Below are 13,817 nucleotides of genomic sequence, written 5' to 3'. Positions count from 1 at the left end.
TTGCTAGCTACCAGATTGCAACCTGTCAAACGTTGCGGTCATCTAATATGACCCTTTTAGTATAGAAGGTTTGTAAACATTTTGAAATGGTATGATGATTTATGTGCCATAATTATTCCTCGCCTCATCCAGAGTAGACTGCCAGTCTTTCTTCCCTGCTAAGCCTAGCTAGCCATCTGCGTCCGCATTTTTACAAGGGGAATCTTTTCCATGAGCACAATTCCCACCCGCATTTTAAGCCCCACCTACCCAAACTCATGATTTGTTGGGAGAATTGTCTGTGAGATCCCCCTCATTTCTAAAAGTCCGGGAAGTGTTAACATCCTACCCAGATCTTGTGGCGTTACCCAAGGTCTGGCTCCTCTAGACTAATTGGAGCGGGGAGGGAATCATGGTGAGCCTAAAATGAATTTCATTACAGCCACAGAGAGGACTGACCATGAAGCAATAGAATCCTTACCACCACATTCCTCTATGAAAAGTGTTTGGTCTTTTCACCTATTGCCAATAACATACACACGGCCTTTAAATGTGCTGCAGATTTCTCAGAATTTCTCCCCTGTGGGAGCTAGGTGAATTGCAACAGCACAAGGCTGCAATCTTAAAATCTCTTCCTCATCCTACTTCCCCATAACATAGTGGAGACTTGCATTTTGAGCCTTTTACTTTCAGTTTTGGTCCACCAGCTTTAAAAACAGTTTAGATGGTACAATGACTCCCTACACTATTCAGTGCTTGTATTCTTCAACAAACTGACATTGAGCGAACAGTGTAGAGTTTTAGCAACCACGAAGTGACAAAGGGATTTCTACATTGACAGCTTACCCTGGGTTTCCACTAGACAACACAGTCAAAAACAGAACAGCTTTCCCATTTTGACAACAGAAGCCGGCGGGAGAAATCAATAGGCAAATATCGTAGCCAATCACAACACTGGCAGTTATGTATTACTGTGAAACACTCATTCCACCATCATTCCCCTTGCCTCTCCCCAAAATATTTCTAGAAAATTAATCAAATGCCTTTCGTGAAACACTCGCACTTGATGTTTTCCCCCCCTTACTAGCTCGGACTTTGCTGATAACTACTTTGAGGAAAAATTTACTTACTATGACGCGTAGCTATCTTAATATGAATGCACTAACTGTACGTCGCTTAGGATAAGAGCGTCTGTTAAATTACTCAAATGTACTGCAGCTATATTATACATTCTGAAATTACAATGCAAAAAAAGTTTAATTATGTGTATCAACTTTAACTGTTTCATGAGATAAATTGGTGAATCTTCCAATGGACTGACATTCCGCTTTAATGCATAACAACCAGACAAACAAAATGTTAATTATCACACTGAGGTTTTATTCAACTCAAACAAGTATAAAATCTGTTTCGAATCCTGTCACATTCGTTAAGTGACTAGCCTAACATTTCAATGCCCTTTAATTTGAATGTCATTTTCAAACTGAGGAATACTTGATCAAAAGGTCAGTCTCAACTTAAGGAACATTTCTTTAGATAGAAAATAAAACCATGACTTGAGAACAAAGACAGTGGGGCAGAGAGAGAGAGTTGAGAGTGAGAGAGAGAGAGATAAGTGGTTCAGTTGGATAGACACTTATCTGCTAGGTTGGGGTTTAACGTGCCAATAATGACCCGAGTCAACAGGCTGGGCAAATAGGTTTGGCCTGGTCACCTCTTCAGTCACTAATGATAAATCACCTTCCCCAGTCTCTGAGAATGTCTTTGATATGCCACCTGCCCCGGTCACAAATCACTAACACCGGTCTAACTCTGGGAAAACGCAGCTGGGACTCAAGGCTTCACATTACAATGTTCATGCAGCATAGCCCTACCGGTAGAGTGCATGCCCAATTCACAGTTACCTTCTTAGTGGTACACTAGTGTGGATGGATATTGTAACAGAGCTCAGATGTTATATGTGCCATTCTTCACCAGCATACTCTCATTAGCTAAAATTGGTCATTGAATGTAAATTAGATTTTTGTGAAATATTTTGGTCTGTAATGTCTTTTTAGTTATGAGTCGGACCCCAAGAAGACTAGATGTCCTTATGGAGTCAGCTAATCGGGCATCCTAAAACATCTAAAAAGGGGTTAATCAATCAGAAAACTCCGACAACCTATTAATCTCAGCAAATTACAGAACTGTCCATAGTTGAAATGTTTAAGCACACTCCAAGCCGCTAATCATGTCCTAAACAAGTACAACGGCCACTGTGAAAAAAATAAAACTTCCGTTCACAATCCGCACCCATTCAACCGATCATTACTTCCAAACAAAAACCCTTCCTGGGGTTCTCATAGGTTTATGTAGTTTTGATTATTGCTTGAACAGTTGCAAAAATTATATTTGGTCGTGCTAGTTGCAAAAGTCCTATTTTGGATGCAGCAGTTGTTTGCTGAAATGCTAACGCTCATTGATATAGGCTGGTAGCAAAGTTAGCCAAAGTGCCATTTTACTAGATGAAGTGTTTATTTGTATTGGTATAATGCAGTTGATTTGCAAAGATAAACATTTTAAGCAGGATATTTCAATCCAATTATAATCCAAAATGTGTGTGAAATACACTCATAAGCAACATGTAAATGCAACATGTAAATGCATTTTTTTTGCTGCCGGTCTGTAGACGGGTTGGTTGTTTAACAACAAAACCGGCGTGTGCACAACAGACGGGGTTGGCTTAGATTGTTGACACATGTAAACTATATTTCGTATCTAATATTTATTGAAAACAAATACATTTGCACAATGAGCACTTGTCTCTCAAATCGTTACAGTTATTGGTTAGCTAGCTAGTGACCATGTTAGCATAGACGTGACATCAGTCAAAAGACATGGCATCAAGAAAAAGACAAATCTAGCTGAAACGAGCCACCTACAATTTCCCAAATGGCTAGCAACAATAAGTTGCCGCCATCTGGCCATCCAGAATCCCAATAACACACTGCCTTCTGCCCCACTGAAGTGTGTGCATTGTTTTCATGACGTCAGCTAACCAGTCTATGAGAACTCCCCTGTGTTTCCCCCATGGTACGGTAATTGTCAATAGCAACTCAGAGTATGGGTTGTGCCATTTCGTTGAATAATCCAATTACAGTGCATTACAAGTCCAAGGCTTGAAGGCCAGGTCTCTCTGGAGAAAGAGGTCTTTTGACACCAATGGGACTTCCTAGTTAAATACAGGCTAAATAACACTTCGGATTGGGCCAGAGCTAGCTAGCTATAAAGATAGAGCGAGATTATATATATATATATATATATATATATATATATATATATATATATATATATATATATATATATATATATATATATATATATATATATATATATATATATATATATATATATATATATATATATATATATATATATATATATATATATAAATAAATAAATAAAGTGCCTTCGGAGAGTACTCAGACCAATTGACTTTTCACACTTTACAGCTTTTATCTAAAATGGATTGCCTGCAATGACAAAAACATTTTTTTTAAAGATCCTCAGCAATCGATACACAATACCACATAACGACAACGTGAAAACAGATGAGACATTTAAGCAAATGGATTAAAAAAGAAAACAGAAATAACATATTTACATACGTATTCAGACCCTATGCCATGAAACTCGAAATTGAGCTCAGGTGCATCCTGTTACCACAGATCATCCTTGAGATGTTTCTACAACTTGATTGGAGTCCAAATGTGGTAAATTCAATTGATTGGACATGATTTGGAAAGGCACACACGTGTCTATATAATGTCCCGCAGTTGACAGTGCATGTCATACCAAAAACCAAGCCATGAAGTCAAAGGAATTGTCCGTACAGCTCCGAGACAAGATTGAGTTGAGGCACAGATTTGGGGAAGAGTACAAAAACATTTCTGCAGCATTAAAGGTCCCCAAGAACACAGTGGCCTCCATCATTCTTAAATGGAAGAAGTTTGGAACCACCAAGACTCTTCCTAGAGCTGGCCGCCCGGCCAAACTGAGCAATCCGGGGAGAAGGGCCTCGGTCAGGGAGGTGACCAAGAACCCGATGGTCACTGACAGAGCTCCTCTGTGGAGATGGGAGAACCTTCCAGAAGGACAACCATTTCTGCAGCACTCCATCAATCACGCCTTTATGGTAGACTGGCCAGACGGAAGCCAGTCCTGAGTACGACAGCCTGCTTGGAATTTGCCGAGAGGCACCCAAAGACTCACAGACCATGAGAAACAAGATTCTCTGGTCTGATGAAACCAAGATTGAATGCTTGGGCCTAAATGGCAAGCATCACATCTGGAGGAAACATGGCACCATCCCTACAGTGAAGCATGGTGGTGTTGGCATGATGCTGTGGGGACGTTTTTCAGAGGCAGGGACTGTCAGGGACTGGGAGAATAGTCAGGATCGAGGGAAAGACGAACAGAGAGATCCTTGATGAAACCCTGCTCCAGAGCACTCAGGACCTCAGACTGGGGTGAAAGTTCACCTTCCAACAGGACACCGGCCCTAAGTACACAGCCAAGACGACGCCTGAGCCCGGACTCGAACCCGATCGAACATCTCTGGAGAGACTTGAAAATAACTGTGCAGCAACACTCCCCATCCAACCGGAGAGCTTGAGAGGACAATACTATACTCCCCAAAACACAGGTGTGCCAAGCTTGTAGTGTCATACCCAAGAAGACTCAATGCTGTAATTGCTGTTAAAGGTGCTTCAACAAAGTACTGAGTTAAGGGTCTGAAAACTTACGTAAAATGTGATTACATTTCTTATTTTTTAACAAATTAGCAACAAAAAAAATATCTAAAAGCCTGTATTTTCTTAGTCATTATGGGGTATGTTGTGGAGACGGATGAAAAATGTTTTTAAATATATTTTGGAATAAGGCTGTAACATAAAATGTGGAAAAAGTCAAGGGGGTCTGAATACTTTCCGAAGACAATGTATATCTGTGTTGTTGTATGTGTCAAACTGCTTTGCTTCATCTTGGCCAGGTCGCAGTTGCAAATGAGAACTTGTTCTCAACTAGCCTACCTGGTTAAATAAAGGTGAAATAAATAAAAAAATATACAGTTGAAGTCAGAAGTTCACATACACTTAGGTTGGAGTCATTAAAACTCGTTTTTCAACCACTCCACAAATTTCTCGTTAACAAACTATAGTTTTGGCAAGTCGGTTAGGACATCTACTTTCTGCATGACACAAGTAATTTTTCCAACAATTGTTTACAGACAGATTATTTCACTGTATCACAATTCCAGCGGGTCAGAAGTTTACATACACCAAGTTGACTGTGCCTTTAAACAGCTTGGAAAATTCCAGAAAATGATGTCATGGCTTTAGAAGCTTCTGATAGGCTAATTGACATCATTTGAGTCAATTGGAGGTGTACCTGTGGATGTATTTCAAGGCCTACCTTCAAACTCAGTGCCTCTGCTTGACATCATGGGAAAATTAAAAGAAATCAGCCAAGACTTCAGAAAAATTATTGTAAACCTCCACAAGTCTGGTTCATCCTTGAGAGCAATTTCCAAATGCCTGAAGGTACCAGTTTGATCTGTACAAACAATAGTACGCAAGTATAAACACCATGGGACCACGCAGCCGTCATACCACTCAGAAAGGAGACGTGTTCTGTCTCCTAGAGATGAACGTACTTTGGTGTCAAAAGTGCAAATCAATCCCAGAACAACAGCAAAGGGCCTTGTGAAGATGCTGGAGGAAACAGGTACAAAAGTATCTATATCCACAGTTAAACAAGTCCTATATCGACATAACCTGAAAGGCCGCTCAGCGAGGAAGAAGCCACTGCTCCAAAACCGCCATAAAAAAAGCCAGACTACAGTTTGCAACTGCACATGGGGACAAAGATCGTACTTTTTGGAGAAATGTCCTCTGGTCTGATGAAACAAAAACAGAACTGTTTGGCCATAATGACCATTGTTATGTTTGGAGGAAAAAGGGGGAGGCTTGCAAGCCGAAGAACACCATCCCAACCGTGAAGCGCGGGGGTGGCAGCATCATGGGGGGGTGCGTTGCTGCAGGAGGGACTGGTGCACTTCACAAAATAGATGGCATCATGAGGATGGAAAATTATGTGGATATATTGAAGCAACATCTCAAGACATCAGTCAGGAAGTTAAAGCTTGGTCGCAAATGGGTCTTCCAAATGGACAATGACCAAGCATACTTCCAACGTTGTGGGAAAATGGCTTAAGGACAACAAAGTCAAGGTATTGGAATGGCCATCACAAAGCCCTGACCTCAATCCCATAGAATATTTGTGGGCAGAACTGAAAAAGCATGTGCGAGCAAGGAGGCCTACAAACCTGACTCAGTTACACCAGCTCTGTCAGGAGGAATGGGCCAAAATTCACCCAACTTGTTGTGGGAAGCTTTTGGAAGGCTACCCGAAACGTTTTACCCGAGTGAAACTATTTAAAGGCAATGCTACCAAATACTAATTGAGTTCATGTAAACTTCTGACCCACTGGGAATTAAATGAAAGAAATAAATCGCTCTACTATTATTCTGACATTTCACATTCTTAAAATAATGTGGTGATACTAACTGACCTAAGACAGCGAATTTGTACTAGGCTTAAATGTCAGGAATTGTGAAAAACTGAGTTTAAATGTATTTGGCTAAGGTGTATGTACAGTTGAAGTCAGAAGTTTACATACACCTTAATCCTAGTACAAATTCCCTGTCTTAGGTCAGTTAGGATCACCACTTTATTTTAAGAAGGTGAAATGTCAGAATAATAGTAGAGAGAATGATTTATTTCAGCTTTTATTTCTTTCATCACATTCCCAGTGGGTCAGAAGTTCACATACACTCAATTGGTATTGAGTGTATGTGGGGTCCATAATTATTGGCACCCTTGATAAATATGAGCAAAAAAGACTAAAATAAATAATAATAATGAGCTATATTGTACGTGCCAAAAAAAAAATAGGGACATTATATTATACTAATGCAATTGCTCAGAGAGAGAGATTGTTTAACAAGTAATACAACAAACCTCGGAGGGGTCAAAATTATTGTTAACCCCGTTTTCAAAACTCTAGCACCTTCCCTTGCGAGGATAACAACACAGCCTTTTTCTAAAATATTTTATGAGATTGGAGAACACGTTGGGAGGGATGCCATACAGAATCTTTCCAGATCCTTGATATCCTTTGTCTGCACTTATGGAGTCCTCTTCAATTCAAACCACAGGTTTTCAAGTCTGAATACTGAGAAGCCCATTGCAAAAGGTTGATTTTGTGGTCAATTAACCATTTCTTTGTGCTTGGGGTTGTCTTGCTGGAAGATCAACTTGCGGCCTTGTGTCAGCCTCCTGGCAGAGGCAAACAGGTTCCTGGTATTTGGTAAAGTTCATGATGCCCTTGACCCATAACATCAAAGATCGACCACCATATTTTACCATAGGTACGAGGGACTTTTTTGCATATGCTTCTGTTTTTCAACACCAAACCTACCATTGGTGTGCGTGACCGAAGAGCTCCATTTCACGTCATCTGACCATAGCGTCAGTTCCAATCCAAGTGCCAATGCAGTTTTTCAAACTCCAGGCAGTGCTTTGGTCAGATGACATGAAAATAGAGTTCTTAGGCAACGCACACAAGTAGTGGGTTTGGCATCTTAATTTACAACTCAATCTACATTTTTTTTAATTACTCAACTGTCAGTCAAACCCCCTTCCCCGATGCTCTCACCTGTCCCATCAGGGGTGGAACGCACAAACGTGGGCAGCATCTTGACAGCGGCTGTGGGGTTGGAGTCACGGCCCAGACCCTTGTCCATCTCCCGTCGGAATCTCACCGACACGTCCATCAGGTTCTCGTCCGATAACCGCAGGTGGTACAGGTATTTATCCACCTTGAGAAAAAGAGTAAGTTAGAGTAAGCTAGCAACCAGAGGTGCAACAAGTATTTAGGGAGCGAGCGAGAGAGGAAGATGGATGAGTAAGCCTTGTTCGAGCCAGAAAGGCTCATAGGGTAGGAGCAGATCTCCTGACTCTGTAGCATGAGGCAGCTTGATGTACCAGTGCACTTCCCTGGACAGCAAGCTAGGATAAATATGAACCAATATTCCCTATTGATTACGAACTACGTCTGACTTCTATTCTGACATGAGTATCCATTGCTCATGAGGGTTGCCATGCAGTGACATCAGTAGCTATGCAAAGGAACAAACATCTGTTTGTTTAGGCCTAGATATTTGCTTACGTGGTTATAAGCTTGTCTCTCTATTTTGTCGCTTTACCACTGAAGTTAGCCTATATAATGTTGTGTTCAATTAGTATGAGTGTGTGTCAGGGTTTCCGTTAGCTGATAAAACTGTTTCTGGACAAAAAAAACAGGAAGAAAAAAAATCCCATTGCAAAATAATGCTTTTCATTCATTGCAGGAAATACATTTGACCGTCATGCTTTTTTTTATTTCACCTTTATTTAACCAGGTAGGCCAGTTGAGAACAAGTTCTCATTTACAACTGCAACCTGGCCAAGATAAAGCAAAGCAGTGCGACAAAAACACCAGAGTTACACATGGGATAAACAAACGTACAGTCAATAACACAATAGAAAACCTGTATACAGTGTGTGCAAATTAAGTAAGGAGGTAAGACAATAAATAGGCCATAGTGGCAAAGTAATTACAATATAGCAATTAACACTGGAGTGACAGATGTGGAAAAGAGCAGAAAAAAAACAAAAACAAATATGGAGGTGAGGTAGGTAGTTGGTTGGATGGGCTATTTACAGATGGGCTGTGTACAGCTGCAGCAATCTGTAAGCTGCTCTGACAGCCGATGCTTGAAGTTAGTGAGGGGAATATTAGTCTCCAACTTCAGTGATTTTTGCAATTTGTTCCAGTCATTGGCAGCAGAGAACTGGTTATCGGTCTATAGGTTAATTGGCATAATTTAAAATTAAATTACCACGCGTGTATTTGTTAGTCTTCATGTATCTTTATCCAACACAACTATCAAATGCGCAGAGCGCCGATCTTGAGCGTCATATCTCCTGCAGCTCCTTAGCTGGTTGCTAAGCCCATTCACTGCCCAACAATTCTAAATGCAATAGCGTGTTTAAAAACCTTAGTGCATGATTGAAAATATAATTTTATTTCTCAACTGGTAATTGAAGCGTGCCTCCCATTCGTGGAACAGTTTCATTTTAATAATACAATTTTAGTTTCTCAAAATCATTGTTACGCGGTTAAACAAAAATCTGAATTAAAATTATAACAATCTAAAAAAGCTAAATTCAACTAATGCGAGAGCACCAGCTTCTGCCATATGGACATATTGATACACTGATTTATTGGTGGCTTAAGAAATGAGCGCATGGAACTCATAGCCTATAGACAAATGAAGCAGAAGGCCTATCACCTCTAATGTCAACTAAGTAAAAATACATCAAGCTGACAAACAAAAACAGTACTAGAAATTGAAAATTCAATCGGAGTCATCACTACTCAGCCAGCCAATAGCGTCTCCACACCTCTCCCCTTCTTGTCAACATTTTAAAAATTATACCCAAGACGCATTATGCTTTTCACTGACAGCCGCAGCTCAAAACCGCTAGGCCCATTGCCACTCCCGCTGCCCAAATAGGCATAGGCCTACGAGCTTGTGATTTGAAGCAATCCACAATCCTTTTTTTTTAAGAAGCTAATGATCCTCGATTCTTCTGACTAAGTCATGCTTTCTGGTGAATTATTTTGAATGATTTCATTCTGTATTAACAGGAGTAATTATATACCGTAAATTCCGGACTATAAGCCGCAACTTTTTTCCCACGCTTTGAACATCGCGGCTTAAAACAATGACGCGGCTAATATATGGATTTTTTTTTTTTTTTAAAACACATTCTGTGACGTGCTCAGTTTTTTGGCGGCATGAAGCTTTCATTAGACCAATGAAATTGCCGAACGGGTTAAGGTCAAACTTTTTTGTTTACTGTTTAGATTAAATCGAGCGCTCAAACTTCCCATCATTCTGATTACGGTAGTCATTTTGTCACCCTCATCATGGCAAAGACACGGAGAAATGCATATGATGCAGCTTTCAAGTTGAAGGCGATTGATCTGGCTGTTGGAAAAGGAAATAGAGCTGCTGCATGGGAGCTTGGTCTTAATGAGTCGATGATAAGACGTTGGAAACAGCAGCGTGAGGAATTGACTCGGTGCAAAAAGACAACTAAAGCTTACTGCAAATTTTTTATTTTTTGTTACAAGCCGTGTTTCGTTAAAGCCTATTTATTTTGTTACAAGCCGTGTTTCGTTAAAGCCAGTGTAACTTCATTTGTTTCAATGTACCGGTAGGCACCTGCGGCTTATAGACATGTGCAGCTTATTTATGTTCAGAATAATATATATTTTTTTTAATTCAGTGGGTTTATATTCAGGTGCGCTTAATAGTCCGGAAATTATGGTAGCCAAAATTAATGTACTTCAAATGTACTTCCCTAGCCTATTGAACCTGCTGCTATGCCATTTCTCTCCTGTTCTATTGGTTTTCATATTAACTTTCTTTCCTTGTCCAGAAGCCAAAAGCACAATCCTAGTCATATTAGCGACCCATCCTAGTGGTTGCATCTTTAGATTCACCCTCTAATGTTGGCAAATATTTCGAAAATGATGTCTTATTGGCTGCTTTATTACAGGAGTTGCATGTTCTGTTCAGATGAATTACCATAATCTAAAATGTATTTCCTGTCATTCTGAGCACAGTGGGTGGATGCCCTAATGGGTTACACACCCAATGCATATGGGTCTGGTAAATTTCTCAAATGGCCGGTAAATTAAAATCTTCCCGGTTACGTTGTTCGGCGCCACATTTTCTTAACGGAAACCCTGGTGTGTGTGCATGCATTCATGCGTGTGTGTGTGTAGCTATGGACCGGAGCCAGTAGGGACAGTGGCATTACATCTTATCATACTACAATCTCCCCTGGCTGAAATGCCAACAGTCATGTGGTAATGCCCGCTTTGTCATGATAATAGTAATGGTTCAGAATCTGAACAGTGACTGTTTCCACAATCTGGGTGACATTACAGACAAGCAGTCAACAGAGACTACACAATGGAAAATCATAATTATCTATCTTATTTGTTAGGCACGTCGTCTACAATAGCCCTAGACCCATTTCACTGTCAAAGCCAAATCTGACTACCTCTGTAGGCCTCAACTCAAACCTCGGATAAAATGTTATTGTACTGGAAGTCACATTTCCCCAGGGCTAACTAACCCCACCCCCTGCATTACTGGTTGGCTCCAACTCCAGGAACTGAATGCCTCTGCTAGGCAGCAGCCATAAGTACTGTACAAGCAGCTGATTTCACACATGGCCCAACCACACTACTCTAAATACCAGGAACCTCACTGACTTGCAAAACGTGTCCGGCAGCAAGGAGCACATGACTGGAGGAAGGGGTAACACGAGACGAGTGAAAAGGTCTAGCAAACCACAAACCAAATATTATGGCTTTATTGTATTTGTCTCAATGGCTAGACCTAGCTGATCTACAGTAAAAGCATCCAAACTGCAACATAGCCTATACTTGCTGATATCATTGATAAAAGTGGTAGACTGCTGCCTTGCACAATCACGTGGCCCAGTGCCACTAAGTAAGGTAAGACCCTGGTACAGTGGCTGAGTCCCAAATGGCACTGTATGTATGTATGTATGTATGTATGTACACAACTTTTGACCAGAAGGCTCTAGTCAAAGGTAGTGCACGACATAGGGAATAGGGTGGCATTTGGGACACATCCCCTTAAGTCACCTTGGCCTGAAGGTCCTGGCTAGCAAAAAGACTGATTAATAAATATCTGATACAGACAGGACACAACGTTCCAGCAGCAACCTGGAACAGACTGACCGTACAACATTCAATCTGAAACTGGAGATGGACTTAGAAAGCAGAGCCTCACCGGAAAAGGGAGGGGTAGAGGGAAAAAGGGGGAGAGCGGCGAGGGAAGAATGGTCGAGACATTATGACACTCCCATAGCCACGAGAAGATGTTTTGAGTTAATGGAAGGCCTTCAATTTTACGTCATTAAGGCCTACATGACATGAGACATTCTCAGTATATTTTTTAAATACTACACAAATGACAGAAATCTACTCTGACACTGTCAAACAGATAATAAATAAAAACGACAAAAGACCACTTGTAGAATACATACATACATACATACCCAAAAGTACGTGGACACCTGCTCGTTGAACATCTCATCCCAAAATCATGGTCATTAATATTGACTTGTTCCCCCCTTTTCTGCTATAACAGCCTCCACTCTCCTGGGAAGGCTTTCCACTAGATGTTGGAACATTACAGCGGGGACTTGCTTCCATTCAAATACAAGTGCATTAGAGAGGTTGAGCACTGATGTTAGGCCTGGTGTTCGGCGTTTCAATTCATCCCAAAGGTGTTCGATGAGGTTGAGGTCAGGGCTCTGTGCAGGCCAGTCAAGTTCTTCCACACCAATCTCAACAAAATTTCTGTATGGACGTCGCTTTGTGCACGGGGGCATTGTCATGCTGAAACAGGAAAGCACATTATTGTTGAGAATGTTATTGTATACTGTAGCGTTAAGATTTCCCTTCACTGGGACTAAGGGGCCTAGCCAGAACCATGAAAAATAGCCCCAGACCATTATTCCTCCTACACCAAACTTTACAGTTGGCACAACGCAGTCGGGCAGGTTGCGTTCTCCTGGCATCCGCCAAACCGAGATTCGTCCGTTCAACTGAAGAGTGATTCATCACTCCAAAGAACACGTTTCCACTGCTCCAGAGGCCAATGGCGGCGAGCTTTACGCCACTCTAGCCGACGCTTGGAATTGCGCATGGTGATCTTAGGCTTGTGTGCGACTGCTCGGCCATGAAAAGCCATTTCATGAAGCTCCCAACGAACAGTTATTGTGCTGACATTGCTTCCAGAGGCAGTTTGGAACTCAGTAATGAGTGTTGCAAATGAGGAGACACACATTTTCAAAAGCTACAGCACTCTTCGGTCCCGTTCTGTTCGCTCCTGTGGCCTACCACTTCACGGCTGAGCCGTTGTTGCTCGTAGACATTTAGTTTTCACAATAACAGCACTTACCATTAACTGGGGCAGCTCTAGCAGGGTAGAAATTTGACAAACTTACTTGATTGAAAGGTGGCATCCTATGACGGTGCCACGTTGAACGTCACTGAGCTCTTCAGTAAGGCCATTCTACTGTCAATGTTTGTATATGGAGATTGCGTGGCTGAGTACTTGATTTTATACACCTGTCAGCAACAGGTGTGGCTGAAATAGCTGAATCCACTCATTTGAAATGGTGTCCACATTAATATACACTACAGTTCAAAAGATTAGGGTCACTTAGAAATGTCCTTATTTTTGAAAGAAAATCACATTATTTTGGCCATTAAAATATCAAATTGATCAGAAATGCACTGTAGACTTTGTTAATGTTGTAAATGACTATTGTAGCTGGAAACGTCCGATTTCTAATGGAATATCTACATAGGCGTACAGAGGCCCATTATCAGCAACCATCACTCCTGTGTTCCAAAGGCATGTTGTATTAGTTAATCCAAGTTTATTATTTTAAAAAGGCTAATTGATCATTAGAAAACCCTTTTGCAATTATGTTAGCACAGCTGAAAACTGTTGTTCTGATTAAAGAAGCAATAAAACTGGCCTGCTTTAGACTAGTTGAGTATCTGGAGCATTTGTGGGTTCGATTGCATGATCAAAATGGCCAGAAACAAAGAACTTTCTTCTGAAACTCGTGAG

At 41.0% G+C, this 13,817-nt stretch overlaps 1 protein-coding gene across 1 annotated transcript in view; it reads right to left on the bottom strand.

The window, feature by feature from the left end:
- Nucleotides 1-13,817, bottom strand: part of hk2 (hexokinase 2) — a 79,113-nt gene that overhangs the window by 47,884 nt on the left and 17,412 nt on the right. The window contains exon 2 of the mRNA XM_014170942.3: nucleotides 7,736-7,898. Within this exon, the coding sequence (XP_014026417.1) occupies nucleotides 7,736-7,898 (163 nt within the window). The remainder of the gene's footprint in view (nucleotides 1-7,735; nucleotides 7,899-13,817) is intronic.

This window comes from Salmo salar, chromosome 24 (assembly GCF_965601325.2).
Source record: "Salmo salar chromosome 24, fSalSal1, whole genome shotgun sequence".
NCBI lineage: Eukaryota > Metazoa > Chordata > Actinopteri > Salmoniformes > Salmonidae > Salmo > Salmo salar.
Note: the sequence above shows the minus strand (reverse complement) of the source record. Positions and strands in the feature narration are given on the sequence as shown.